Source organism: Alligator sinensis, unplaced genomic scaffold (assembly GCF_000455745.1).
Source record: "Alligator sinensis unplaced genomic scaffold, ASM45574v1 scaffold872_3, whole genome shotgun sequence".
NCBI classification, from domain to species: Eukaryota; Metazoa; Chordata; order Crocodylia; family Alligatoridae; genus Alligator; species Alligator sinensis.
The window spans coordinates 958,124-979,474 of NW_005842137.1; the positions used below are offsets into that span (position 1 = coordinate 958,124).

The 21,351-nt window shown below is 44.4% G+C and overlaps 2 protein-coding genes and 1 long non-coding RNA gene across 10 annotated transcripts in view; 2 read left to right on the forward strand and 1 right to left on the reverse strand.

Annotated features, from left to right (window-relative positions):
• MAPK14 (mitogen-activated protein kinase 14) overlaps positions 1-13,442 on the forward strand; it is a 39,056-nt gene extending 25,614 nt beyond the window's left edge. For 4 of the 6 annotated variants that reach the window (XM_025206013.1, XM_006025253.3, XM_014520659.2 and 1 more), the window contains 4 exons: positions 3,093-3,172; positions 9,122-9,200; positions 10,353-10,526; positions 11,048-13,442. In XM_025206013.1, coding sequence (XP_025061798.1) covers positions 3,093-3,172; positions 9,122-9,200; positions 10,353-10,526; positions 11,048-11,115 — 401 coding nt within the window. In that variant the 3' untranslated portion in view covers positions 11,116-13,442. Of the gene's footprint in view, positions 1-3,092; positions 3,173-8,479; positions 8,580-9,121; positions 9,201-10,352; positions 10,527-11,047 lie in introns of those variants that run through there. The other 2 variants (XM_006025254.3, XM_025206014.1) reach the window with 2 other exon arrangements.
• A 1,009-nt stretch (positions 13,443-14,451) lies between these two features.
• LOC102376371 overlaps positions 14,452-21,351 on the reverse strand; it is a 9,032-nt gene continuing 2,132 nt past the window's right edge. The window contains exon 3 of the long non-coding RNA XR_001358150.2: positions 14,452-15,408. This is a non-coding gene — a long non-coding RNA (uncharacterized LOC102376371). The remainder of the gene's footprint in view (positions 15,409-21,351) is intronic.
• The window catches only part of MAPK13 (mitogen-activated protein kinase 13), a 29,314-nt gene continuing 28,687 nt past the window's right edge, over positions 20,725-21,351 (forward strand). For 2 of the 3 annotated variants that reach the window (XM_006025251.2, XM_006025252.2), the window contains exon 1: positions 20,725-21,027. In XM_006025251.2, coding sequence (XP_006025313.1) covers positions 20,909-21,027 — 119 coding nt within the window. In that variant the 5' untranslated portion in view covers positions 20,725-20,908. The remainder of the gene's footprint in view (positions 21,028-21,351) is intronic. The other variant, XM_025206058.1, reaches the window with a different exon arrangement.

Genomic DNA, 21,351 nt, shown 5'->3' on the forward strand with positions numbered 1-21,351 from the left:
AGATGTTTTCATAATATTTCTTACTATGCTTACTAACATCATAATGGCTCAGTGTTTCAAATTTAGTACTATACTTGCTTCCTTTGGGTAACCATGTTATGAATAGCTGCCCTACTCTGAGCATAATATTTTTAAATTCCTTTTCTAGACTTTCAGTTTAAAATTTAATAAAAACCAAAGGCGTGGTTCATTGGAATGAAGGCATGTAAATAGTCTGAAGCTTATGCAAACTCCTGCTCTTGCTTAAAAACATGTGAAGGGTGCGATGGCTGTCTTAATTGGCACTGATGAAAAATAATTTTAAATGCACTACTGCGTTGTTTGGATTTTAAGTCAGCCCCTCCTCCCCATCAAGAAGATCTATATAAAATTTTCACTCAAATTCATATTCAGGGTGGACCTATAATCAGGTTTCTGGCAGTCAGGTTGTAATCGTACAATAATGCTCACATTTCATTTCATCCTTTCAGAAATATAGACTTATCTGGGGAAAAGATGGTTTTTCCTAAAATTGAACCTGAAATATAGGACTAACTTACATATGTAGGGTTGACTTTGGGAGCAACGTGGTAGTTGTTAACTGTAATAACCTTTTACTAAATCCGTCTCAAGTATTGATTGCTGGTGTCCTAATAAACATTAATCATTAATTTGCAGTGTAGCAGTTACAGTAAATATGTTTAGGTACATGAAATCATTTCCTGTAGTGTTTGATCAACGTTTGATAAGTACTTTAATACCAATGTTTCAGGGGTGTTGACTGTAGCCATGTTGGTTTAAGGATGTAGGCAGAGAGGGTTCTTTGGATAAACCTGATATCTTTTATTAGACCAACTAAAATAGTTGGAAAATACCTTCTTTGCAAGCTTTTGGGTACAAACACCCTTCTTCAGGCAGAGGGAGCATCTGCACTTGTTTTGTGCAAACTTGATACCAATGTGAATTTTCTGTAATTAAATTTTCTACAAATTATTTGATCTATCAGGGAGGATTTTTAATATAGAAGAATACAACTTGCAAATAGAATTCTATGTGGGGCAAGCCCTTTGTATCACCTCGTGTGTTTTGTTGAGCGTATGACCTTTCTAAGTCTTAGAAAACCAGGTAGTTGGCATGTACAAAATTTCCTTTAAATGAACAGGATGCTTATGCTTCCAAAACACCTTTCGTAGATGAGCCTACGAACTTCTATTTCATAAATCTACCGGATACAAAAAATCATGGACTGCATATAGACATTGGATTTATGACACATTACAACCTGAGTGACATCTAAGACATCAGGTAACCTGCCTTTAGCTGAAGACCTGCATTCCTTCACACTTCCCCTTCCCCCCCACTCCCCTCCTGTCTTTACCTTTTGTCTTCCAAACTTCCATCTACTTACATTTTCACAGACTTCTTGTCACATTTTTAGCTTCTTTTCTACTTTGGAGATCTCAGAACAGCAGCAGTGTCTCCCAGTGCCTGAGGAAGGGTGTTTGTACCCAGAAGCTTGCAAAGAACTATTGTCCAACTATTTAGTTGGTCTAATATAAGGTGTCACTGCTACCCAAAGAACCTTGCCTGCCTGTGCCACTCAAAGACTTCTATAGTTAGAATTGTCTTCCTGCACTCTTTGAATTAAAAGATCTTATGTAATAAGCTACAATCACAGCTGCATGCTAGGAGATCAGAAAAGCATTGTTTCCATTAAAGCTAGTATTAGAAAGTCCCTTTTTAAAAAAAAGAAGCCTATGGGTATGTTACTTGCAAGGGGATGGCATTCCAGAAACAGATGGAGAAATCAATTGTTGCCTACATCTGTAATGGGATTTGAACTGCAAATTGGCAGAAAAGTTTAGATATGGAGCATGATTCCCTGTAACTACCTGGAAAATTATTTTTAAGAGCTACCTTTTATGTAAATTTTTTGCCACATGTTTGGAAAGACAAAGACCAAGAAAATGCAACTTTTAAAAAGGGCAGCTCGGGTATCTAATTGACCCATTGGTGGTTCTGTTTTGAAACAGGTACCTGCTGTCCTGTTGGACGTGCACGGCTCTGTCACCATTGATGTCTAGCTTTTAGCTTGAGGACTCCTGCTCTTAGTGGCTTGCAGACCACATTGTTTCTGGCTGTATGTTGAAACAGGAAGGTAGGGTCCACTCTGTTCTAAAAGGACTCGGAGGGAGTGAGCACCCTCTACTGACTGTATTAGCCACTTTTGTGTCCTCTGGTGAGAATGAGGGAGAAGCACTCTCTAGGGGCATTTTTACACATGCAAGCACCACAGTGCCAGGTGCTTCAAAAAGCGCCCGGCACTGCGATGCTTACAGTTGTTTAAGTGTTGAAATGCACATCAGCGCTGAGAAAATGGAGGCGGTGTACCTTTGAACTAAAATACCGTGGGGGTGCTTTAGTTCAAAAGCACACCGCCACCATTTTCTGCGCGCTGACATGCATTTCACTGCTTATACAGCTGCACGTGGCACAGCACAGGTCACCTCTGCTTGCGTGGAGAGCAGACTCAGTTAATCGAGTGTGCCCCGATGCAACTGATCTCCAGCGTGTTGGGGCGGGGAAAGTATGTGTATAAATGCCCTCGAATTCTACTTCTGTCTGGTCTAGTGCACCCAAGGTCTAGTTGTGCTCTGGTTTTCTGAGTTTGTGACATCTCGCAGTGTATTTGCAAGTGGGCTTGTGTTGGTGTTAGCGTGCAACAATATTTCTCAACATTTTGCTTTACTGTGCCTGCTGCTAATGCAATTTTAATTCCCCAAACTTTTGTAATGCTTTGATAGAGGGCCGACAGTGTTAAGTGAGCATATGAACTGAGCCGTGCCTTTGGACAAAGTTCCTCTCACTTCTGCTGTGCATTCTTGGTCTGTGCACATCTGTGGTCTGTTTAATATTTATGCCTCTGCACACAAGTGTGCATGTGGCAGGGTGTCTTTATACAATTTATACAATTTGCTTTAAATGACTGTACAGTCAAGGCCTTGCAATCACACTCTAGCATCATTAGCAGATACTCTGATTTTTTTTATTATTGTTGTTATTATTTTTCATTTTGATTTGTCCCAGCATTTTCCTTTATGGTCCATCATTAGATATTGATCAGTTGAAGCTCATTTTGAGACTCGTTGGAACCCCAGGGGCTGAGCTTTTGACGAAAATCTCCTCAGAGTCTGTGAGTTTTATACTTTGATTGTAATATCTATCCTTTTGGAAGTCCAGGTTTGTGTTTTATTTCTGCTTTGCCTTGTTGTCTGTGTCATTAGCTTTATCTTTTTCTTCCTCTTTTCTTCTATCTTGGGTGTCTTCAGGGGTTCAGACTTCCTGTCACATCTCTCTTTTTTCTGCCTCATCTGTGGTTTGCCTCCTTCCCCTTCATGTCCTCATTTTACCTGTTTGGGTTTATGATTTTACACTTATAGATCACATAGACACATGTATGTCAAGATTCTTGAGATTCGCTCAAATTTGGTGTTTCTTTAGCTTGCTTCTTCCAAGGATTTGTAGGGGGGGATTCATGTTACTGGGGAATGGTAACCTTCTAAATACATGCAGTCCCCCATGTGAATGTATAAGTTATTCCCAAACCAGTCTCTTTTTATGACAGATTGAGATGCTGCTGTCACCACTAACTCTTGTTTCTCTAAGCATAAAATCCAAACTACAATACAGATCTTAAATCATGGAAGAGATGGCCACCCTAGAAGTACACAGCCAACCTAGCTGCTAAGCAGCCATACTGTACATTTGGGCAATTTGTATTTGCTGTGTCCTTTTACTTTGATAACCAGTGAAAGCTTTATTTAGACAGGCTCCTCTTATTTAAAAGGCCTTGAGCTTTCCCAGTGGCATTTCCTGTATAAAAATACTTTGGTCATGGATTGTGAACTTGAGGCAAAACATTAAATAGGATTTAATCTTACTTGTTTATGAAAATAATATGCATGGAGATCAACAAGGGAATCTATACTTTTCCAATAAAAAAATCAAAGTATATGGGGAGAACAGAGGAGAATAATAGGTGGTTAATGCATAGCGAGTACCAGGATGTGAACTGGCTTAGAATTGGCTAGTGTCAGACTGCAAAGAAGTGACACTGAGCTGCTCATTAAAGAAATGGAAGATCAGCGCAGTGGAGGTAGGTGAGTAAACTGTTCCAAGTATCTGATTCAACAGCAGTCAAAGTTTGACCTCTGATGTGTGAGAAATGAAATGAGGCTGGAATTGGCAGACAAACAAAGAAGTGTCATAAGAGTTGCGATTCTGGGGCCTAGAAACGGTCTGAAAGCTGACAAATTTGCAAATGGCAACTTTGGGAAACCATCAAGGAAGGAAGGAGGGAATGCAAGGTGTGGAATCAATGAGCAGTGCAGCAGATGAATGTGAATGGTAGGTAGTTTTATTGCAGAAGTGATAGTACCTGGATGTACAGACCCTGGTCATGTAGGGTACGGAGAAACTTAGCTGCTGTGGTATCGGAGATCTAAGACACTGAGCTTGTTTGGAACGGAAGAGAGACTCTAGAAAAACGCAGCTGATGCCATTTGCCTTATCAGGTAACAGGATATCGGTCAGTGGTGGCTGAATGAATTGAGGCTAGAGATTAAAAAAAATCTATTTGAGGCAGGTAAGCATATAGTTGAGAAAAACCTGAGCAAAATGCCATTGCCTAAAAATGGCACTGGAATGCTTATGATACTGAAAAGAAGTGGGAGGAAGTGGATGCAAAAGAGAGAGAATGGTTAAGAGCAAAGTCTTAAAGCAGGGGTAGGCAACGTTTTTGGCCAGAGTGCTGAGACTAATGCAATGTCTACCTTGTAAGGTGCTGGAGTGCCAGAAAAACAAAACTGGGGCAGGGGGCTACCTGGCAGGACGCACTGCACATTAATACAGTTAACAATCATAAATGTTGCTTTTTTAAAACAGTAAATAGCAAGTTTTCTAAAAATTCTAAACCTGGTGACAATAAATAAGACTTCATATACTACTTTTGTTGTCTATTTTTTTGTAAAGTGCGTTCTGATGAGAGAGAAAAAAGAAAGAGAAAAGGGAGAGAGAGGAAGAGAAAGGAGAGAGCGAAGAGGAAAGAAAGAAAAGAGAGGGGAAAAAAAGAAGAGAGAGAGAGAAAAAAAGAAATGGAAGAAAAGGAGAGAGAAAAAAGAAGAGCAAAGAGAAAAGCACTAATCACCTGGGTGGGAGGTAGGGCAGGCTCAGCTGCGCGGAGCAGGCAGCAGTGGCCTGGGCTGTGCTGAAGGGGTGGCTATGGTGGGGCTAAGGCAAATTTTTGGGTGGCTATAGCTCCCCCAAGTCAGCATCCAAGTGTTGCCTGTGTGCACCAGGCTCCAGAGCCCCCAGCCAGGCTTTGTGCCAGTGATGGCTGCGCGCATCCCACTGGGTGGATGGTGGAGAAGGGGGCTGAGGCAGTGCAACCCCGGGCCCCTGCCCATCATCTGCTCTGAGGACCCCACCACTGGGAAGAGGCTAGTGCCACCCCAGCAGTCAGCCCAGGCTCTGTGTACCTGCTGCCACTGTGGAGCTTGGGCTGTTTGCAGCAGGGCTTGCAGCCTCCCAGCCGCCTGCTGGGAGCAGCCCAGGTTCAGTGACAAGAAGCTGCTGTCCAGAGCCTGGCGGGCAGTGGTGTGCCGAGCAAAATGGCATCGAGTGCCATGCTCTGGCACGTGTGCTGGGGGTTGCCAATCCCTGCCTTAAAGTCTTTTTGGGGGGGATAGACTTTTTTGCCTGTGGAATTTGTAGCATCCTTTATCTAACCCAAAACTGCAGAGATAGAGAGCAAGGTACGGCAATGTCGTTCTAAGAGAGCGCTCTGGTCTGTTAAACCCGGTGCTGAGGTCAGAGAGGCTGAATGAGGTAGGTGTGTTCAAAGTGAAGGTGGTAATTGGCCTCTCTGAGAAGAGGGTGTGGATGTTCTACATGCCAAGATATGGGATTTTCTTCAGTATTTACATTTTAAATTTAAATTGGAGCTGGGTCTCTGTTGGATGGGATCTGCCAGCATGTCAGCCTTATTTGGAGTAAGCTTTGCCCTACTAGCACTGATTATCAACCAGATGCTGTAAAAACAAAAGTGACTGAATTTCCTGGGTCAGAAGAAAGATGTAGAAGTGAATTGAAAACAAAGTTTTTAATGAGGTGCAGCCCAACCCACACTTGGTAGCTACCCAAGCAGCTTCCAGTAACTGGTAGAGGGAGGTGACAGAAAAGGACCCTGGTGCATTTAGGCCCTCTTCAGAACAACTGCTCCCTATATGGCCTTCCAGTAGGTTTATGAGGGAGCACTAATGTTAGCGAGGATACAGGTGAGGCTGCATTGCATTCATGAATGGTTGCAATATTAGTGGAGTTCAGGTGTTGAGTTAAATGTAGTGGTCAGATGGGTAGAAAAGACAGGTAAATGAAGGGGAAAAAATGATCACATTGAAATAAGGCATTTTAGTAACTTCAGAAACTGGAGAACGATTAAGATGCTTACTGAGTGGCCGTGGACTTCATAGGACTAATACGGCCTTTCCAAACCCCTCTGTAACCTAGAGACTTCTGTTTGGTGCATCTGCCTTGCTAATGACTTCTATTTCTACAACACAATCTCAAGTTTGTACTAGGCCTCAAAAGTGGGAGAGATGCCTAGATGACAAGGTAGCTGAGACACGCAAGAAGTTTACAGTTCTCTGCATTTGAGATGCTTGGGAGGCAAAGGACCCAGGGGTGAAAATGAGTTGTGGCTAGGAGGATATAAATTACTGAGCTGAGAAGTAAAGGGATGTGGAAAGAGAGGAGTAGGGAACTGGAGATTAAATTGAATTATGCATTGGTAATTAACTGGTGGATACCCCAGGTAAAATTATTGATGGTCTAGCCAACCATGCAGTTCCTTATCGTAGAATCACGTGGTTGGAAGGGACCCACCAGTCTCTCTTAGTACAATCCTAAACCATCCCTATCAAATGTGATTCTTCCTTTAGGAAGGTCTAGGGGAATGGGCAAGGGGTGTCTCAGAACGAGAGAAAATAAAGGCATTAGGAAAAGGCAGTACTATTTGGGCTGTATGTGAAGCTCCCAAATGCAGGCTGATTAAATGCAAAGTCAGGTGAGATGCTGAAAGAAGAAAGACTCGGTTACGAGTTCAATAACTGAATTCTAAATTTTTGGAAGATACTAGACAGTGAGAGGTACGGGAGAAGGAAGAAACAGAGGACTAGATGAGGTGGGGGGAAGGTTGGGAAATGAATGGAAAATGGTGGTATCTGCCAGTGGTATAATAGAGACTTGGGGATGAGGGGGAAGAGAAGAGCTGATGAAAGATTACTTTTTATACAGGACATTTAATAGGGTTTTGCAAACTAAGCAGAGGTATAAAAAGCTTCAGCAGACAGTGCATGGGGGGCACTGAGGTGCTCCAGCTGTAAAAAAAAAAAAAAAAAAAAAGCTGCAGCCAACAAAGGGCACTCTCTCCAATCTGCACGTGAGACTGCTGATGTCCTCCAGGTGAGAGGAGAAGTCGTGCCCTTTGAAGTAAAAACCACAGCAAATGCTCAAGCGGCTCATCCTTAATTTGGGAGCCTGCTACAAATGGAGCAGATTGCGACCCGTGCAGATATGAATTTTATGGATTCTTTTCTATTTTAGAGACCTGCCTTCACACCACAGTCACTGAGGTGGGCAACAAAGGCAAAGTAGAGATCCTCTGTCGCATCCAAATCAAGACTGCTACATAAAATGCAGTGCAATATTCTCTGCTCTGTTTTGGCCTGTAGAAATTAACTCTTAAGTAAATTGAGGTTTTGTAGGGCTATGGTGGCATCCCTCTAACGAGCTCTGCATTTGGTTTGTGCTTTGTGCCTGCAACAGTGGTTTCCTGCGTTAGGTTAGTTGCTGTTGCACCCTACTTCTGTTCACTGACATTGCCTAACATGTCATCTTGTGCAGTGCTAACGTTTTGCTAATCCTGCATTTGTTGCCTTCTGTCGCCTTGCCCGCATAACACGATTCACTGATAGCTGTTCAGACAGAGGTGCCAGTTGATGAGCTGATTTCACCAGCACCTATGCCACAAGGGGCTTCCTGTGCATGAAGTTAAAAACTATGCAGTATAAATGTCGAGGATAGGACTGTTCCTAAGGTCTTATGTGGCTGCAGCAGCCCAAGACACCTGATGGAGCACACTCATCTAAAAGAAATATTTACTCCAGTGCCCTATAACTGCTGGAAAATTTGGAAGATAAATTCCTAAATGAAGGTTACCGGTGACTGACAAAAATAACCAGCTGGTTACTTTGTGCCCTTAGCCAAGTAGTCCTTCTCAGTTGCTTCAGCTGCTCACGAGTCCACATTGCTAAACCCTCATATATGTATCTGAAAAACAAGAGTGGTTCCTGCCTGTTCAGCCCATGCCTTGTGCAGAAAAGAGACTTATACATAGCTGTGTTGTCTGTTTAAAACGGTTTTTGCACTATTTTTAACAAAGCCCTTGACTAGGCAACTAAGATATTAACCAGCTTCAGCAGATCATGCGTCTGACGGGAACACCCCCTGCATACCTCATTAACAGGATGCCCAGCCATGAGGTGAGACCTGAGCAGAGATAGAGGGGTTGGTAGTTCAGGTCATCACTTCTAGCGTTCGCCACTTGTGTGTAACAAACTGCTTGCATGCTGCATGGGGAGGGCGCTGAGGTACCTGCTTGCTACAGCAAGGCTTTTAAGACGAAGCTAAGGCAACATTTCAAAATTTGTGCAGACTAAATGGTCAGTCTCTGCGGCCCAGGGAAATGCAAATTAATTTTAGGTCATTACTTTGGTTAACGATTTGATAATTTACCATCAGATAGCATAGAATCTATTAGCTAGTTCTGACAGATTTCTGTATTGCATGTATACGCTTCCAGCCTTGCCCAAACCATGGAGAAAGGTCATCTTTCCCCACTACAAAAAGTAGTCCGTGGGTGAGAAGGAGAAAGCTGATGTGTGTAGTAAAATGTCGTGGAGCTAGGAGCAGGGGAAGCAGAGTAAAGAGCCCGGACATTTAACAAAGTGCATCAGGGAAACCCGAACGTGTCTATATCCTGGCAGCTGGGAGATGTACTTTAACAAAGCATTTATTTCCACAGGCAAGAAACTACATTCAGTCTTTGTCCTACATGCCGAAAATGAACTTTGAAAATGTGTTTATCGGTGCCAATCCCCTGGGTAAGGCTTTGGAGCATTTCTTCTGGGAAAGGGGTTTAGTGGCAGATGTTGCTAAGCCGTGTTTACTGAACTGAAGCTATGGGGTATTTCTCTTGAGTTGACAGGAGTATGGATTTCTGTTTTAGAGGGATTTGGGGGGGATGGAAAGGTAGGAACTAAATTCAATCTTGGCAGTGAAGGGAAAAAGCTGTCATCTCCATGGACAATTACTTTTCTACAGCAAGGTGTGTAAAAAAAGGTTTCAGACTGCAAAGTTTGAATAAAGTGATCCTTGCTATAACTTACTAACTGCACACTTTAAAACCCTTCACGTTTTTGGAGGTGAAGAGAGATGGAGTAGACAAATGTACCTGTTAGTGTTTCAGTTAATGCTTGGCTCTGGTTGCTGAAGAGCTGCTTCTTTATGTTGTTACTGCAGTCTTAGGGCACCTATACACGTGCCCCATGCCTACTCCAACACGTTCTAATTGGAACGCATCAGCGCAGGCTCAGTTAATCACGTCTGCTGGAGCGCGCTAGTTAGCACGCTCTGCCAGCCTTGGCATCGCATGTATTCAGTGTCCTTGTGCCTCAAAACGGCAGCCAGGATACTTTAAAACTCGTTGAATGAGCCTCAGTTAAATTGCCCCCACTGCTATTTTGAAGCGTGGGATGCTGAATACACAAGACACTACTGGTACTTTAATTAGAGCGGCTCCTGGAAACCGCTCTAATTAAAGCGCCCACCCCAGAGCATGTGCAAAGAGTTCTCAGAAGACTGAAACTTTTTCCTTGGCTTAGTCCCCTCTCTGCTTCAAAGATGCCCCTCCTTGCTTCTTGGCTTAGTCCCTTATTGTGGTTTGTTATCTTAAAAGTAGAATCCAGCGCTGTGTGTTGGACTGACTAGTCATTTTAAATTTGTGCTTCTAATGTTTTTTAAATATGGCATGGAAGTTGAATTTTTGCAGTCTGGGGGTCCCAATTCTTTTTTTTTGACTACACAAGGAAGTGCCTTCTGCATCCTGAAAGGAATGTGTGTGGTGAGGTTCTCAGAAAAAATACAAACTGATATTTAGGTGAGGATTTTAAGAACTTGAGTTCTGAAATAGTGTCATGATGGCTCGGTATATGTGTAAAACTCTTTCCTTTTTTCTCTGTCTTGGGACACAATAGCTGTGGACTTACTGGAGAAGATGTTGGTACTGGACACAGACAAACGAATTACTGCAGCTGAAGCACTAGCCCATGCCTACTTTGCTCAGTATCATGATCCAGATGACGAGCCAGTGGCAGACCCCTATGACCAGTCCTTTGAAAGCCGAGAACTTGAGATTGAAGAATGGAAAAGTGAGTCTTGGGGAGCAATCGAGTCAGATTCCCACTCTTGCCAGGCACCTGAGCTTACCGTGAAACAGGAGCTCGTGCGGTAGTGGAAGTAGACCTTGAGAGGTGGGAGCACAAGAGGAACTGCTAGAACTGTTGTGTGATTAGGGACCTTTTAATTTTGTTGCCTCTTCACTCAGTGGAGGCCTCTTATACTGTTCCAGTAGCAAGCTGCGTCCAGAATGAATGCAGTCCTTGGCCTGCTAGCTCTTTATTACAAATATCAGCTCATGCAGGCAGTTATTGTTCATCCCAGCAGAAGTACAGCTTCCCTGCGCTCTGGAAAGACCATTATTTTGAATGTTAGCCTGAACTGACATGACCAACCATTGACTTTTTTTTTTGTTCAAGTTATTTTTATGGCGTGCGTTTCATTTTGCAATGTGGCTAGGAGGAATCCATTTAACAGCTACAGTTCCTCAGGGGAGAAATCACTGCTGTATTTCTTTCTGTACTAAGTCTGTTTCTTTTCTTCTTCCCTGCAGGCCTCACTTACGATGAAGTCACGAGCTTTGTGCCACCACCGCTTGACCAAGAGGAGATGGAGTCCTGAGAAACTGCCTCTCTTCTGTTTGTCCCACTTCACTGTGAGGGGAAGGCCTTTTCATAGGGACTCTCCAAATATCATTCAAGTGCCTCTTGTCACAAAGATATTCTCCTTGGTGAAGGGGTTTTGTGTGCGTGTGGAATGGGGGGAGGGAGAAAGGTCGTATGTAAACATGCTGCATGCTCTTGTATTCTCTGTACAACCTGGGACAAGCCTCTGAAGTCCTGTTTTGACTGCTTTTTAGCCCTTCCAGAGAGACCATCGTCAACCAGTTTGCACTGCTGCCGAGCAAGTCAGGGAAGCCGATAGTTAATGTTTCGTCACACTTGTTGCCATTTAAATGGTTCTCTTGCAGTAAAATGACTTCACAGATCATGGAAGGCTGGTTATATGCTTGGAGAGTCCTCTCTTCCGCAGCAGCGGAGTAGGGGTGAGGGATATCGTTTTTGTTTCATGCCAGACGGCTGATCTACATCCAAGCTCTCTTCCCAGCGCTGCATACAACAGAACATACAAGCCTGTTGATGACTATCTCTGCTTGATTCTTGAACACGAGAAGGATTTGTTTGAAACTGTAAATATGTTTGTGCCTTAAATGGATGGAGAAAGAGAGTCTGGAATTAAGTCTGGAGTGGAATTCGGAGCCTGCTGCTCTTCTGGAAGTGAGCCACAGGGTCGTCAGGTCCAGGCACTGTCACCAGGAAACAACCTTCCAAGGCACAGTCCCGTGACCCTAGGTTGGGTATTGCCATACTTCTCCCTCTTCCCCTTCTCTTGTCCTGAGGCTTCCCAGCATTAAATCCTGATGGGCACAGGCAGAGGCTGGAGATGATTCTTGCTGTCTGTACATATTTGTGTACTTTATTCCTAAACAGGTGGGGTATTTTTTGCATGTTGTAGCTGTATGTGCATGTAGAGCTACTTGTTGCATTATCTTGGAGGAGGGTACTGGGGCAGTAAGTCTGCCAGTGACATACTGTACTGAGTACCTCAGCCAGTGCTGTAGGAAGATCACAGCATCCTCCCTCTCGTTCTGCAACTCGGTGTGAACGTACCTGCCATTCTGGATGCTGTGATAAGGACGGGACAGAAACTCTCCACTCTTTTTGTTCTGGCGTTCGTGGTTTCAGAAAAGAGATATTTTTGTGGGGTTAAAGTAAAGCAGGGTCTGCAAAAGAGTACATATAGCCATTTAAGTGCCCAAAGTTCAAAGCAACTTCCTCAAAAGAAACACTTAGAAATGTTGTATGCCAAACAATGAATAAGCATGCATGAAGCCAGAACCTCCCTTTCACTGTTTGTATCTACAGCTATATATACTGCATAACACTTTATTAAGGTGGGTTTATACCTCATAGGACAAGAGCTTATTGCCTATTTTTAGGGAGTTGATCTCTGCTGGGAAGAACAGGGAAAGGCAGTATGTTTGAGGCAAAAAAAAAAAAAAATGTATTTTGTTATCTTAGGGCTGCTGGTGTAATGAAATCCCCCTGGTTAGGGACTGGCTACAGAGGGAGGGGTCTGTCAGTATTTTATGTACTAGAGGTATCCTGGGTAACCTGGATGCCCCTTTTTTTTAAGGTCTAGAGTGAGAGGTTTTCAGAAGTTCATATATTGATGGGATATATGTGAACAAAGTATCTGTGTATGCAAGGAAAAAGGCTTTTGCAGTATTTTGTATCCTGATGGATCTTGGATTTAGGGGTGGAGAGAAGCTGTTTTTAGTGTATTTATCCCTATGTATAAAGAGGCAGCACAAAGGAATGGGAGATGAACGATGAAGCCATCACTTTCTTAGAACACTTTCCCATTATCTCATCAGGTCAAACCCTTTAGAGAAATTTGGGGTGAGGAGGAGAGAGTGGTTCTTTCATGCCTTGGGTATTGAACCCTGCCCCAGACCAAACAAAATCACCAATAGAAAACCTCCCTGCCCTGCTGGACCTATAGTCCAGGTATTCAGATGGAAATGTAGATATACTCTGTAAACCTACAGCAAGATTATTTTTATCAACCATGTTGTGTGTAGAAGCAACAGTGTGTTTTCATGCAGAAGTATTGCTAAAGATTTTTAAAACAATAGACATTGCGTGCGTGCGTGCGTGTGTGTGTGTGAATGGGAACATTTAAGTCCAGACTCTAATGGGAGCCCATGTGGCATGCGCTCCCTGTCTTCAGCACAGTGCTGTTTTACTGCCTGAAATTACATTGGAAGTACACTTCAAAAAGATTCTGCTATTTTGTTTCTATCCATGAACTTTGCTGTAATTGGTTATGCCATATAGGATGTCACAATACCACTGGTTTTAAATAAAACCTATTTTTCAGACTTACTGGACTGCTGGTGCTTATAAACCTGTGCTGAGTTCAATGGTCCATTTAATGGAGTTAGTTATGTAATGTTTTGGATTCATACAAAATCTTTTGTGATGATGGCCAAGGCTCCTGCTCATCAGTCTTGCTTCACTTTGAAATCTGGCTTCTCTGGCTGATACAGAGCCAGGCAAGACCTAACCCGTGAACGTTGTCAGCCAGTGAAAGTCTGCCTTCATTTCCTGCTCACCTTGGTTAGCAGAAATGTCAAAAGTGTTTATCCAACCTAATAATCCAAGGTTTTGCTGCTGCTATAGAAATGGGCCTTGTACAAATGTGTATCAGTTGTAATAACAACTGTTCACCTGTGCATTTGTAGACTTAATCCGTCCCCTCTCACATTTTTCAACCCTTCCTGTATCTCATTGTGCAGTACTTACAACTTGGAAATTTTAACTAATTTGCTCCAGCGCCTGAGGACTGAGTCTTTTATAAAATAAAACTGAGAGCCTTTGTTCAAAACCACGACTTACGAACATGAACACCAACACCAGCATATGGATGCTGCTTCTTCAGCAAGTAAACAGAAGGAGAGACCAGTGCAGAAAACGGAAAACAAAATCCATACTCCACCCAAGAGTCTCAGCCATGAACTGGAGTAAGACAGCTCTTCACAAAACAGTGGGATGCCCTGACCCTGGATGGCTTCCTATAAGTTCATCACGGGGGCACAGAAGGGAATTGGTCAGGTTTTATACACCAAGGTGCCCCCGGGGGTTACAAGAAATAATGGCCACAAGCTAGCAGAGAGCAGATTTAGATTGGACATTAGGAAGAACTTCTTCACAGTTCGAGTGGCCAGGGTCTGGAACGGGCTCCCAAGGGAGGTGGTGCTCTCCCCTACCCTGGGGGTCTTCAAGAGGAGGTTAGATAAGCATCTAGCTGGGGTCATCTAGACCCAGCACTCTTGCCTGCCTATGCAGGGGGTCGGACTCGATGATCTATTGAGGTCCCTTCTGACCCTAACATCTATGAATCTGACCCATTTATCTAAAAACCTAGGGCATAGATCACTTCTCTGGGGAGCAGGAGACTTTTTTTTCTTCTGGCTGAGGGGAGTTGCACCCACATCTCTTGCGACCCAGGAGAGTCTTTAACTGCCAAGGTATAGGGTATTTTGGAAGCTGTGGAAGCTTTCATTTTGTATTAATCACCTTGACTGGCACCTGTCTTTTTTCCCAGCTACTCTGGGAGATGTGGGTCCCAGGCAGGGCAGGGATTCAAGCCCAGATTTTCCCCATTTGATTTTTATGGAAGGAAGACAACCAGCCCCTCTTTCCCCCATGCACCCACTACAACTTGCATTGTGTTGTTTGCTGTGAGACTGCCTGCAAGATTTGGTCCCTGCAGGGCAGGTAGGTGGGGAATCCTCTTTATTTGAAACTGGCAAGTAGGTATAAGGAAAACATCAGCATTGTCTGGACTTCAGTGACTTCATCTGCCCAATGCCAGATAATTAGGCATGTAGGGAACTTAACAAGTGAAAAATCGCATTCAGAAGTAGGCAACAGCTGAGCTGGAGGTCTGAAGACCTAAGTTTTGGATTTAAGCAGCTGCCAATTCAGGCACGCTAGTCTTTTTGTGACTCTTGGCTCTTCGAGATTTATTTTGTTATCTTGTCTGTTCTTTTCTTCCTTGTAAAAATCTGAGCAGGGAGGAAATACATCCCAGATTAATTTACTGTTCTTACTCTTCATCTGTGCTCCTGTCTTAAGAGCAGGCTGTGGATGTCGGATGCCAGAGTGCCTCCTTTTTCGAGCCAGTGGGAAATCCCAGCACGCTGAGAGTCAGCCAGTGAGCTGCTGTGCTTTTAATGGACTTATTTCCTGATGGCCTGACTATTGCTGGAATCTCTCAAGCCTTGACAGTTTATGGGTTGTTGCAGAAGACAATCAAATATAATGCATCACTTTTCTTACTCAAAACCTAGAAACAACATTAAAAATTAACGTATGTTTTTGTGTGTTTGTGGGGCGGGGGGAGGAATAAGTTATCTTTTTTAATGTAGCAAAAGGTTCTGTTCTAGGACTGCTAATACATAGAAATGGCTTTGGGAAAAAGGGCTGAACGTTGGCCTGTCAGTTGTATAAAAAGCGCTAGTTGGAATTGGAAGATAATGTTCAGCAATAACCAGGTAATGCACATGGAAATTGCTTCTTGGAACCACATCTGCACTGCTGGACTCTGAATGAACTGTACCCACTTGGGGAGAGGAAGGAGGGTATGTCACTAAGCTGGTATAGTGGTCAGAAAGCAATGTTGTAGACCAGTGGGAATCGACCTTTCTGGCAGGTGTGCCACAAGTTAGTCCCACACCCTCCCTAAGTGCCACTCCAAACCCTTTCCCCTGCCCACTCCACTGCTCTGCTTTCTGCTCCCTCTTGCAGCTGTACTGCCTGTCCCCTTCCAATCATGACATGGTGGCAAGTGCTGCAGGCTGGCCACCCCTGTTACAGACTAAACCACAGGAGGGGGAATGTCACAACATGTAGCATGCAACTTTGAATACTTTGTGCCATTTTCATCAAGTCTCGTGGGCTGGGGGTTCAGAAGGAGAAGAGGTTCAGATGCAAGAAATGAAAATGGTTAGAAATGTTATGGGACATCCAGGAGACACATCAGGAGCGATGGGACTACGTTGGGAGGAAGGTAATAAGAAAGAACAGGAGTTCTTTAAAAAGATTGTATGTAAAGTAAATTGTGGTTGCTTTTGTTCAATACAAGAACAAGGGCACAGCCAAAGACATCAAATGACAGATTCAGTGCTGATTAAATGAAATACTTTTTTAAACGAGATGCAAAATTAATCTGTGTAATGCCTTGGGACTAGTTTTTATGGAGACCTTGAAGTTGATAAAAGGTAAAGACCAACTTGGTGTTTTTAGGAATGTAAGTGAACAGTCTCGTGGTACTGAAGTGTTTTAGGAGGGTTCAATGCTTCAGGGAATAAACCCAGAGGATGCTTTGCTTATGGGCAGGTCATTCTATTGCATGAAGTTTCTTGGACCTGCGTTTGAATTCTTTGGTGCTGGACAAGATGGACCGACCACTGGTCTGATGCAATACCTGTTCTCCTGCAGCTTTTTGTGGAGACCTGTTTTAACTTGATAGGGCACATCCTGACGAGCGTGCACCTGCAGTTTGTGGCACCTCGAGCAGTTCAAAGTACCACAAACCGCACCTGCACCCATTCGCGGCACTGCTAATTTGCAGTGCAGTGCAGTGCAGTTTTTAGCACTGGGAGATCCCGGTGTCAAAAAACCCTGCCATGGAAAAAAGCAGTATGGCACACATGGCAGCAGCATGTTCTACCAGAAAGGGAGCCTGGCTGGCCAGAGCCACTCTCTGGTTGCTGGCCAACCTCCAAGTGGCCAGCTCAGCACCACTGCTGCCCCAGGAGTCCCCCAGGACCCCAGGTAGGGCAGCTGGGGCACAGCACAGGTGCTGGCCCCAGCCTCCCCTCCCCTAGGTCACTTTGCCACGCACTGAAGCATGTGTGCGGGGGCATCTGGGGACAAATAGCAGCGTTGCTATTTGTCCTGTGGGAAATGCATGCCCCTGCATGTGCATGCTCATCAGGATGTGCCTTTAATTGTTAAGAGTTCACTGCTCTCACTCCTTTGTTGTGTGGTTCCTACGTGTTTTGTATTTGTGTGGCTTGTTTAAAAAAAAAAAACAGTTTTCCCAAAGTTTTAGAATTAAAAGCCAACAAACAAAAAGCTTAGAACAGCTCCCTTGGTAATAATTCCTCCTCTTCTTCCATTTCACTTCCAAACTTTCAGATGGAAATCAGGTGCAAATTGCAATAGCTTTAAATATGTGACCCCTTCAGGTGCTTGTGCTGCCCTTCTGGCTTCCTAGCTCAGTGTTTTACAAAATTCAAAACAGCAACAACCAAATACACACCAATTCTGAAAGCAATACTCAGTGGCAGGACCTTGATAGTGCCCTCATCCCCCTGCTTGGCCTGATACAGGGTTTTTGATGTTTTGGGCATTATGCCTAGCAGTTGTCCATGAGAGCTGTTCCCTGCTTGGGGTGGTTTAGACAGGGATGAGCCTACCTTGAGCAGGGGGGGTTGTATTAGATGACTTCCTGAGGTCCCTTCAAGCCCTTCTTCTCTGATTTTATGATTCCTGTAATGTATCTAGATACTTCCCATTTCAGAATAATGATTTTGAGAGCAAATTTTCTTCCAGGATTCCCACTGTTTGAAGCTAAAAGCTCAAAGACATGTCTATAATAACGTACCAACATATCCTCTATAATATATGCTCATACACAAAGGCTAATAAGCCTGTGAAAGCTTATGGATTATGTCTATTTTTGTATATGTGGGAGGCAGTATTTCTCAGTATGAAGTGCAAACAAGAAGAAAGATGTGAGAATGCTAAGAAGGGGGCACCATCGAGAAGAAGTGAATCCAAACAGACTTAACAACGTAGAACATGAGGAGTTCTGACATTTGTAGCATGTTTAAATAAACTTTGTAGTATGGCTAACCTGGGGCTCATGCCTCTGTAGAAAAAAGCTCATTAATGCAGTGTGCAGAGCAAACCATGGAGCTGTTGTCTTCAAGGGCAGGCTCCAAAGGGAATGAGTCTTGCTGTTTCACGATCACATTTAGTATTGGTGTGTACACACTCTAAAAGCTGGGTGGATGCTCTAAGGGTTTCAGTTGCCCTCATTTACTAAAGCAATGGAGCAGTTTTGCAGGTGTCTTCAAGGGGCAAGTCTGAGTTGGGCTACAAAAGCTCTGTCCCACTGAGCTTCTAGCAACGAGTCTGACTGGAATAATCAACAGGATGCTACGAGAAGTGTAGGAAGGATTATTTAGGTAGGACCCGGTGGTCACTGCCTCTGGCAGGAATTGTGGCTGCAACCAAAGCACTGCTTTACGCTTATAAAAAAAACCAAATGGAAGGGTGGCACATTCACTAGATCCAAAAGCTCATCATGCCATGAAGTCTCTGCTTCCAGGAAAATGGCCCCTTATATGAGGTACGTTGTTTTACTGGTCTCAGGTGGCTCGGAAGAACTTGGCAACATAAATGTTCTTTGCCTGTCTACAATTAGAAAAGCTAAGGGGCTAGACCAGACGCAAGGACCAGAAAGCCTGGCTTTAGCTTCTTGAGGTCTTGTCTGGCCAAATTAAAGCCGACGTGCCAAATAGCTCTCTAAATGCATACAACCTACACCGGGAGGCAGCAAATGAGATGAGCTGCATGGAGGCAGGAGAGCAGTAGGCATGGCTGGGAGCTAGAATGATCCTTGCTGAGCTCTTCTACAGACTGCAGTCAAAACTGATTTTGAAGGGCAGGGAGGAGCCCGGCTGCCTGGCAGAGGTACATATGATGCCACCAAGACTGCTTTCAAGTCACAGGAGTGCCCACCTGCGCTCTGCTGCCAGCCTGGGCCCAGGAGCTTACCAGAACAACAACCATAGCTCGTTAATCCATTAGGTGTTGCTGTGGCCCCCAGACTTAACTGCCTCACATGCTTCCTAGTCTCCCCTTGGTCTTCTCTCCAAGGTCTTGAGACTTCAGGCATTTCTTCGTGTACTACAGAACAGTCCCCTGGTGTCAGCTGTGATCATCCTGGCTGCTCTGGTGTGGGCTGGTCCCTGCAGGTCTTTTCTCACAGGGGAAGTGCCAGTACTGATCAAACAGCTTCCTTGGAGCAAAGTATTGATTTACAACAAAGTGTTTCACAGTCAGCAGATCTCAAAACCAGTGATGCCTCATAATCACCTCTGAGGATTGTGCCCATCCCCTAGATGTGGAAGGGCCGAGTCCTTCTGATTTTCTCCGCAGTCTGCTTCATCTTGGCCACTTGGCTGCTGATTAGTGAGTCCCTCTATCCCCTCAGACTCCAGAAAGGCTTTTTAACTCTAGTTGTCTTTTGGTCTCTGCATCCTGCCATGCCAAATTGAAGCTTACAACAGCAGGCAGAATCTTTGAAGCTAATGGCTACTCCCACTGGTTGGTTGTGTTTTGTTTCAAGCATCCTTCTAGGTGTTCCTATCAGAGGAGTCATGCTTTTGATTAGCTGGGTTCCCTGTCCTCAGCTGGTGGTTAATTCAAGCATTACGGCATCTATTAAATATTTGACCACCCCTCTCCGAGTTATACAGTCTCGCTCAGTAACTAGGTCGCCAATCAATATTTTAAGGGAGCTCCTGCAGCATTTGTAACATGATGATTACACACCACTCTGTTTCTGCCCCTGGGATACTCCCATTTCAACTTATCCTTTGCACAAGTCTGTTCTGACAAATGTTTGTATTATGTAGGAAACTGTATTTTCCTCCTTTTCCCTCTGTCTGGCCAAGCACAAAAAAAGCAGCTCTCTGTCTCTGTGCATCTACTTCATTAGGAAAGCTAAAGTTAAGCACTGGGACTGGAAAGATGCTGAAGATATTCGGCTTTTTAGGCTGGGTGACTCAGATGCCCCAGTATCTGCAGGATTAGGAGTTCAAAACTTTCCCTCTCTCCACTCAGAAAAAAAATGTAACCTGAACTCTCGCCCTTCATGCAGGACCTAGCGCAGGGAAAGCGGGCAGCTTTTGGTATGAACTTTGGTCCAAATCTGGCCTCTACTTCTCAGCTGGAGTGATCCAAAACATGCAAATATTAATTGACCTGTTCAAGCAATGACTGTGCTGAGGGCAGACAGATGTAAGCGCATTATGGCCCAAGGTTCCTTTTATTCAAGGCCCACGTTGCACATTACAAATAGAGTGGGCCTCATTAACACCCTCTATGGTAGGTCATTATATATATATTTAATAGAGGTGGGGAAGAGCAGACAGGGAGAGAAGTGATTTGGTTGGGGTCATACAGAGCCAGTGGCCAAGCTTGAACTAGACCCCAGATTTCTTGGCGTCCACAACACAATCCTCATCCACCTATGGCAGAGTCTTGATTTTTACAGGACCTGATGTAACAACATAAAGGAAATTTTAAATGAAGGGAGAGTGCACTGGTGGACAAGGGGGAAGGTTTCAGGAATCCAGAGATCCCCAGTGTGAACAGCAGCTTCCGGTTCCACATTTTGCAGGCACCTGCCAGCTGCTGCTTAACTCCTTGGACAGGAGAGGACTCGGAAGTGCTGCATGAGATAGAGGTGTGTCCAGCCTGGAGGACTGTGCTCCTCCCTACTGTAGGGAGGTCCCACAAGTACCTGTACGAGGTAGAGGTGTGTCTGTGAAACCTGATGCCTCGTCACTGGGCTGATGTGGGGGCGGAGAGAGGAGGGACATCCCATCCTGCACAGGGCAGTTGAAACTCAAGAAGGAAACTGTCCAGGACTGTCCTCCCAGGCGAAAGGAACAATTAGGGAATTTCGCCTCCCCCTCGCCCCCCCCCCAGAAGCATCAGTATAGTCCTGTGCGCTGGGGGGACGTCACTCCAGGACCCAGGAGACCATGAACATGTCAAAGAGAAAAGGGTTCTACAGACAGGAAGTAAACAAAACTATCTGGGAGCTGCCCAGAAGATACATGTCCATCATCCCCGTGGGATCTGGGGCTTATGGCTCTGTCTGGTGAGTGGGTCTCGTTTTTCCTTTCTCCAAGGGTCCTGGCAAGTGGGAGGGAAAGAACAGGGTGGTCAGAGCTTAAAGCATAGGCTTATGGGAAGAAAACAAGGGAGGTGCCTCCTTCTGCTCCACCATTGTGAAATACGTCTGCATGTTAGGCGAAGAAGATGGCTGTTGTAACTTCTTTGACTTCCAGGTTGAGCAGCTGTTAGTTTGCATGTTAGGGCATTTACTGCCTGAAGAGCTGGGCCTCCCTGTTACACAATCGGTACGCTTTCTGCTGGGGTTACCCCGGACGACAGGGAACAGAGTCTCTTGGCTTGGCTTGTT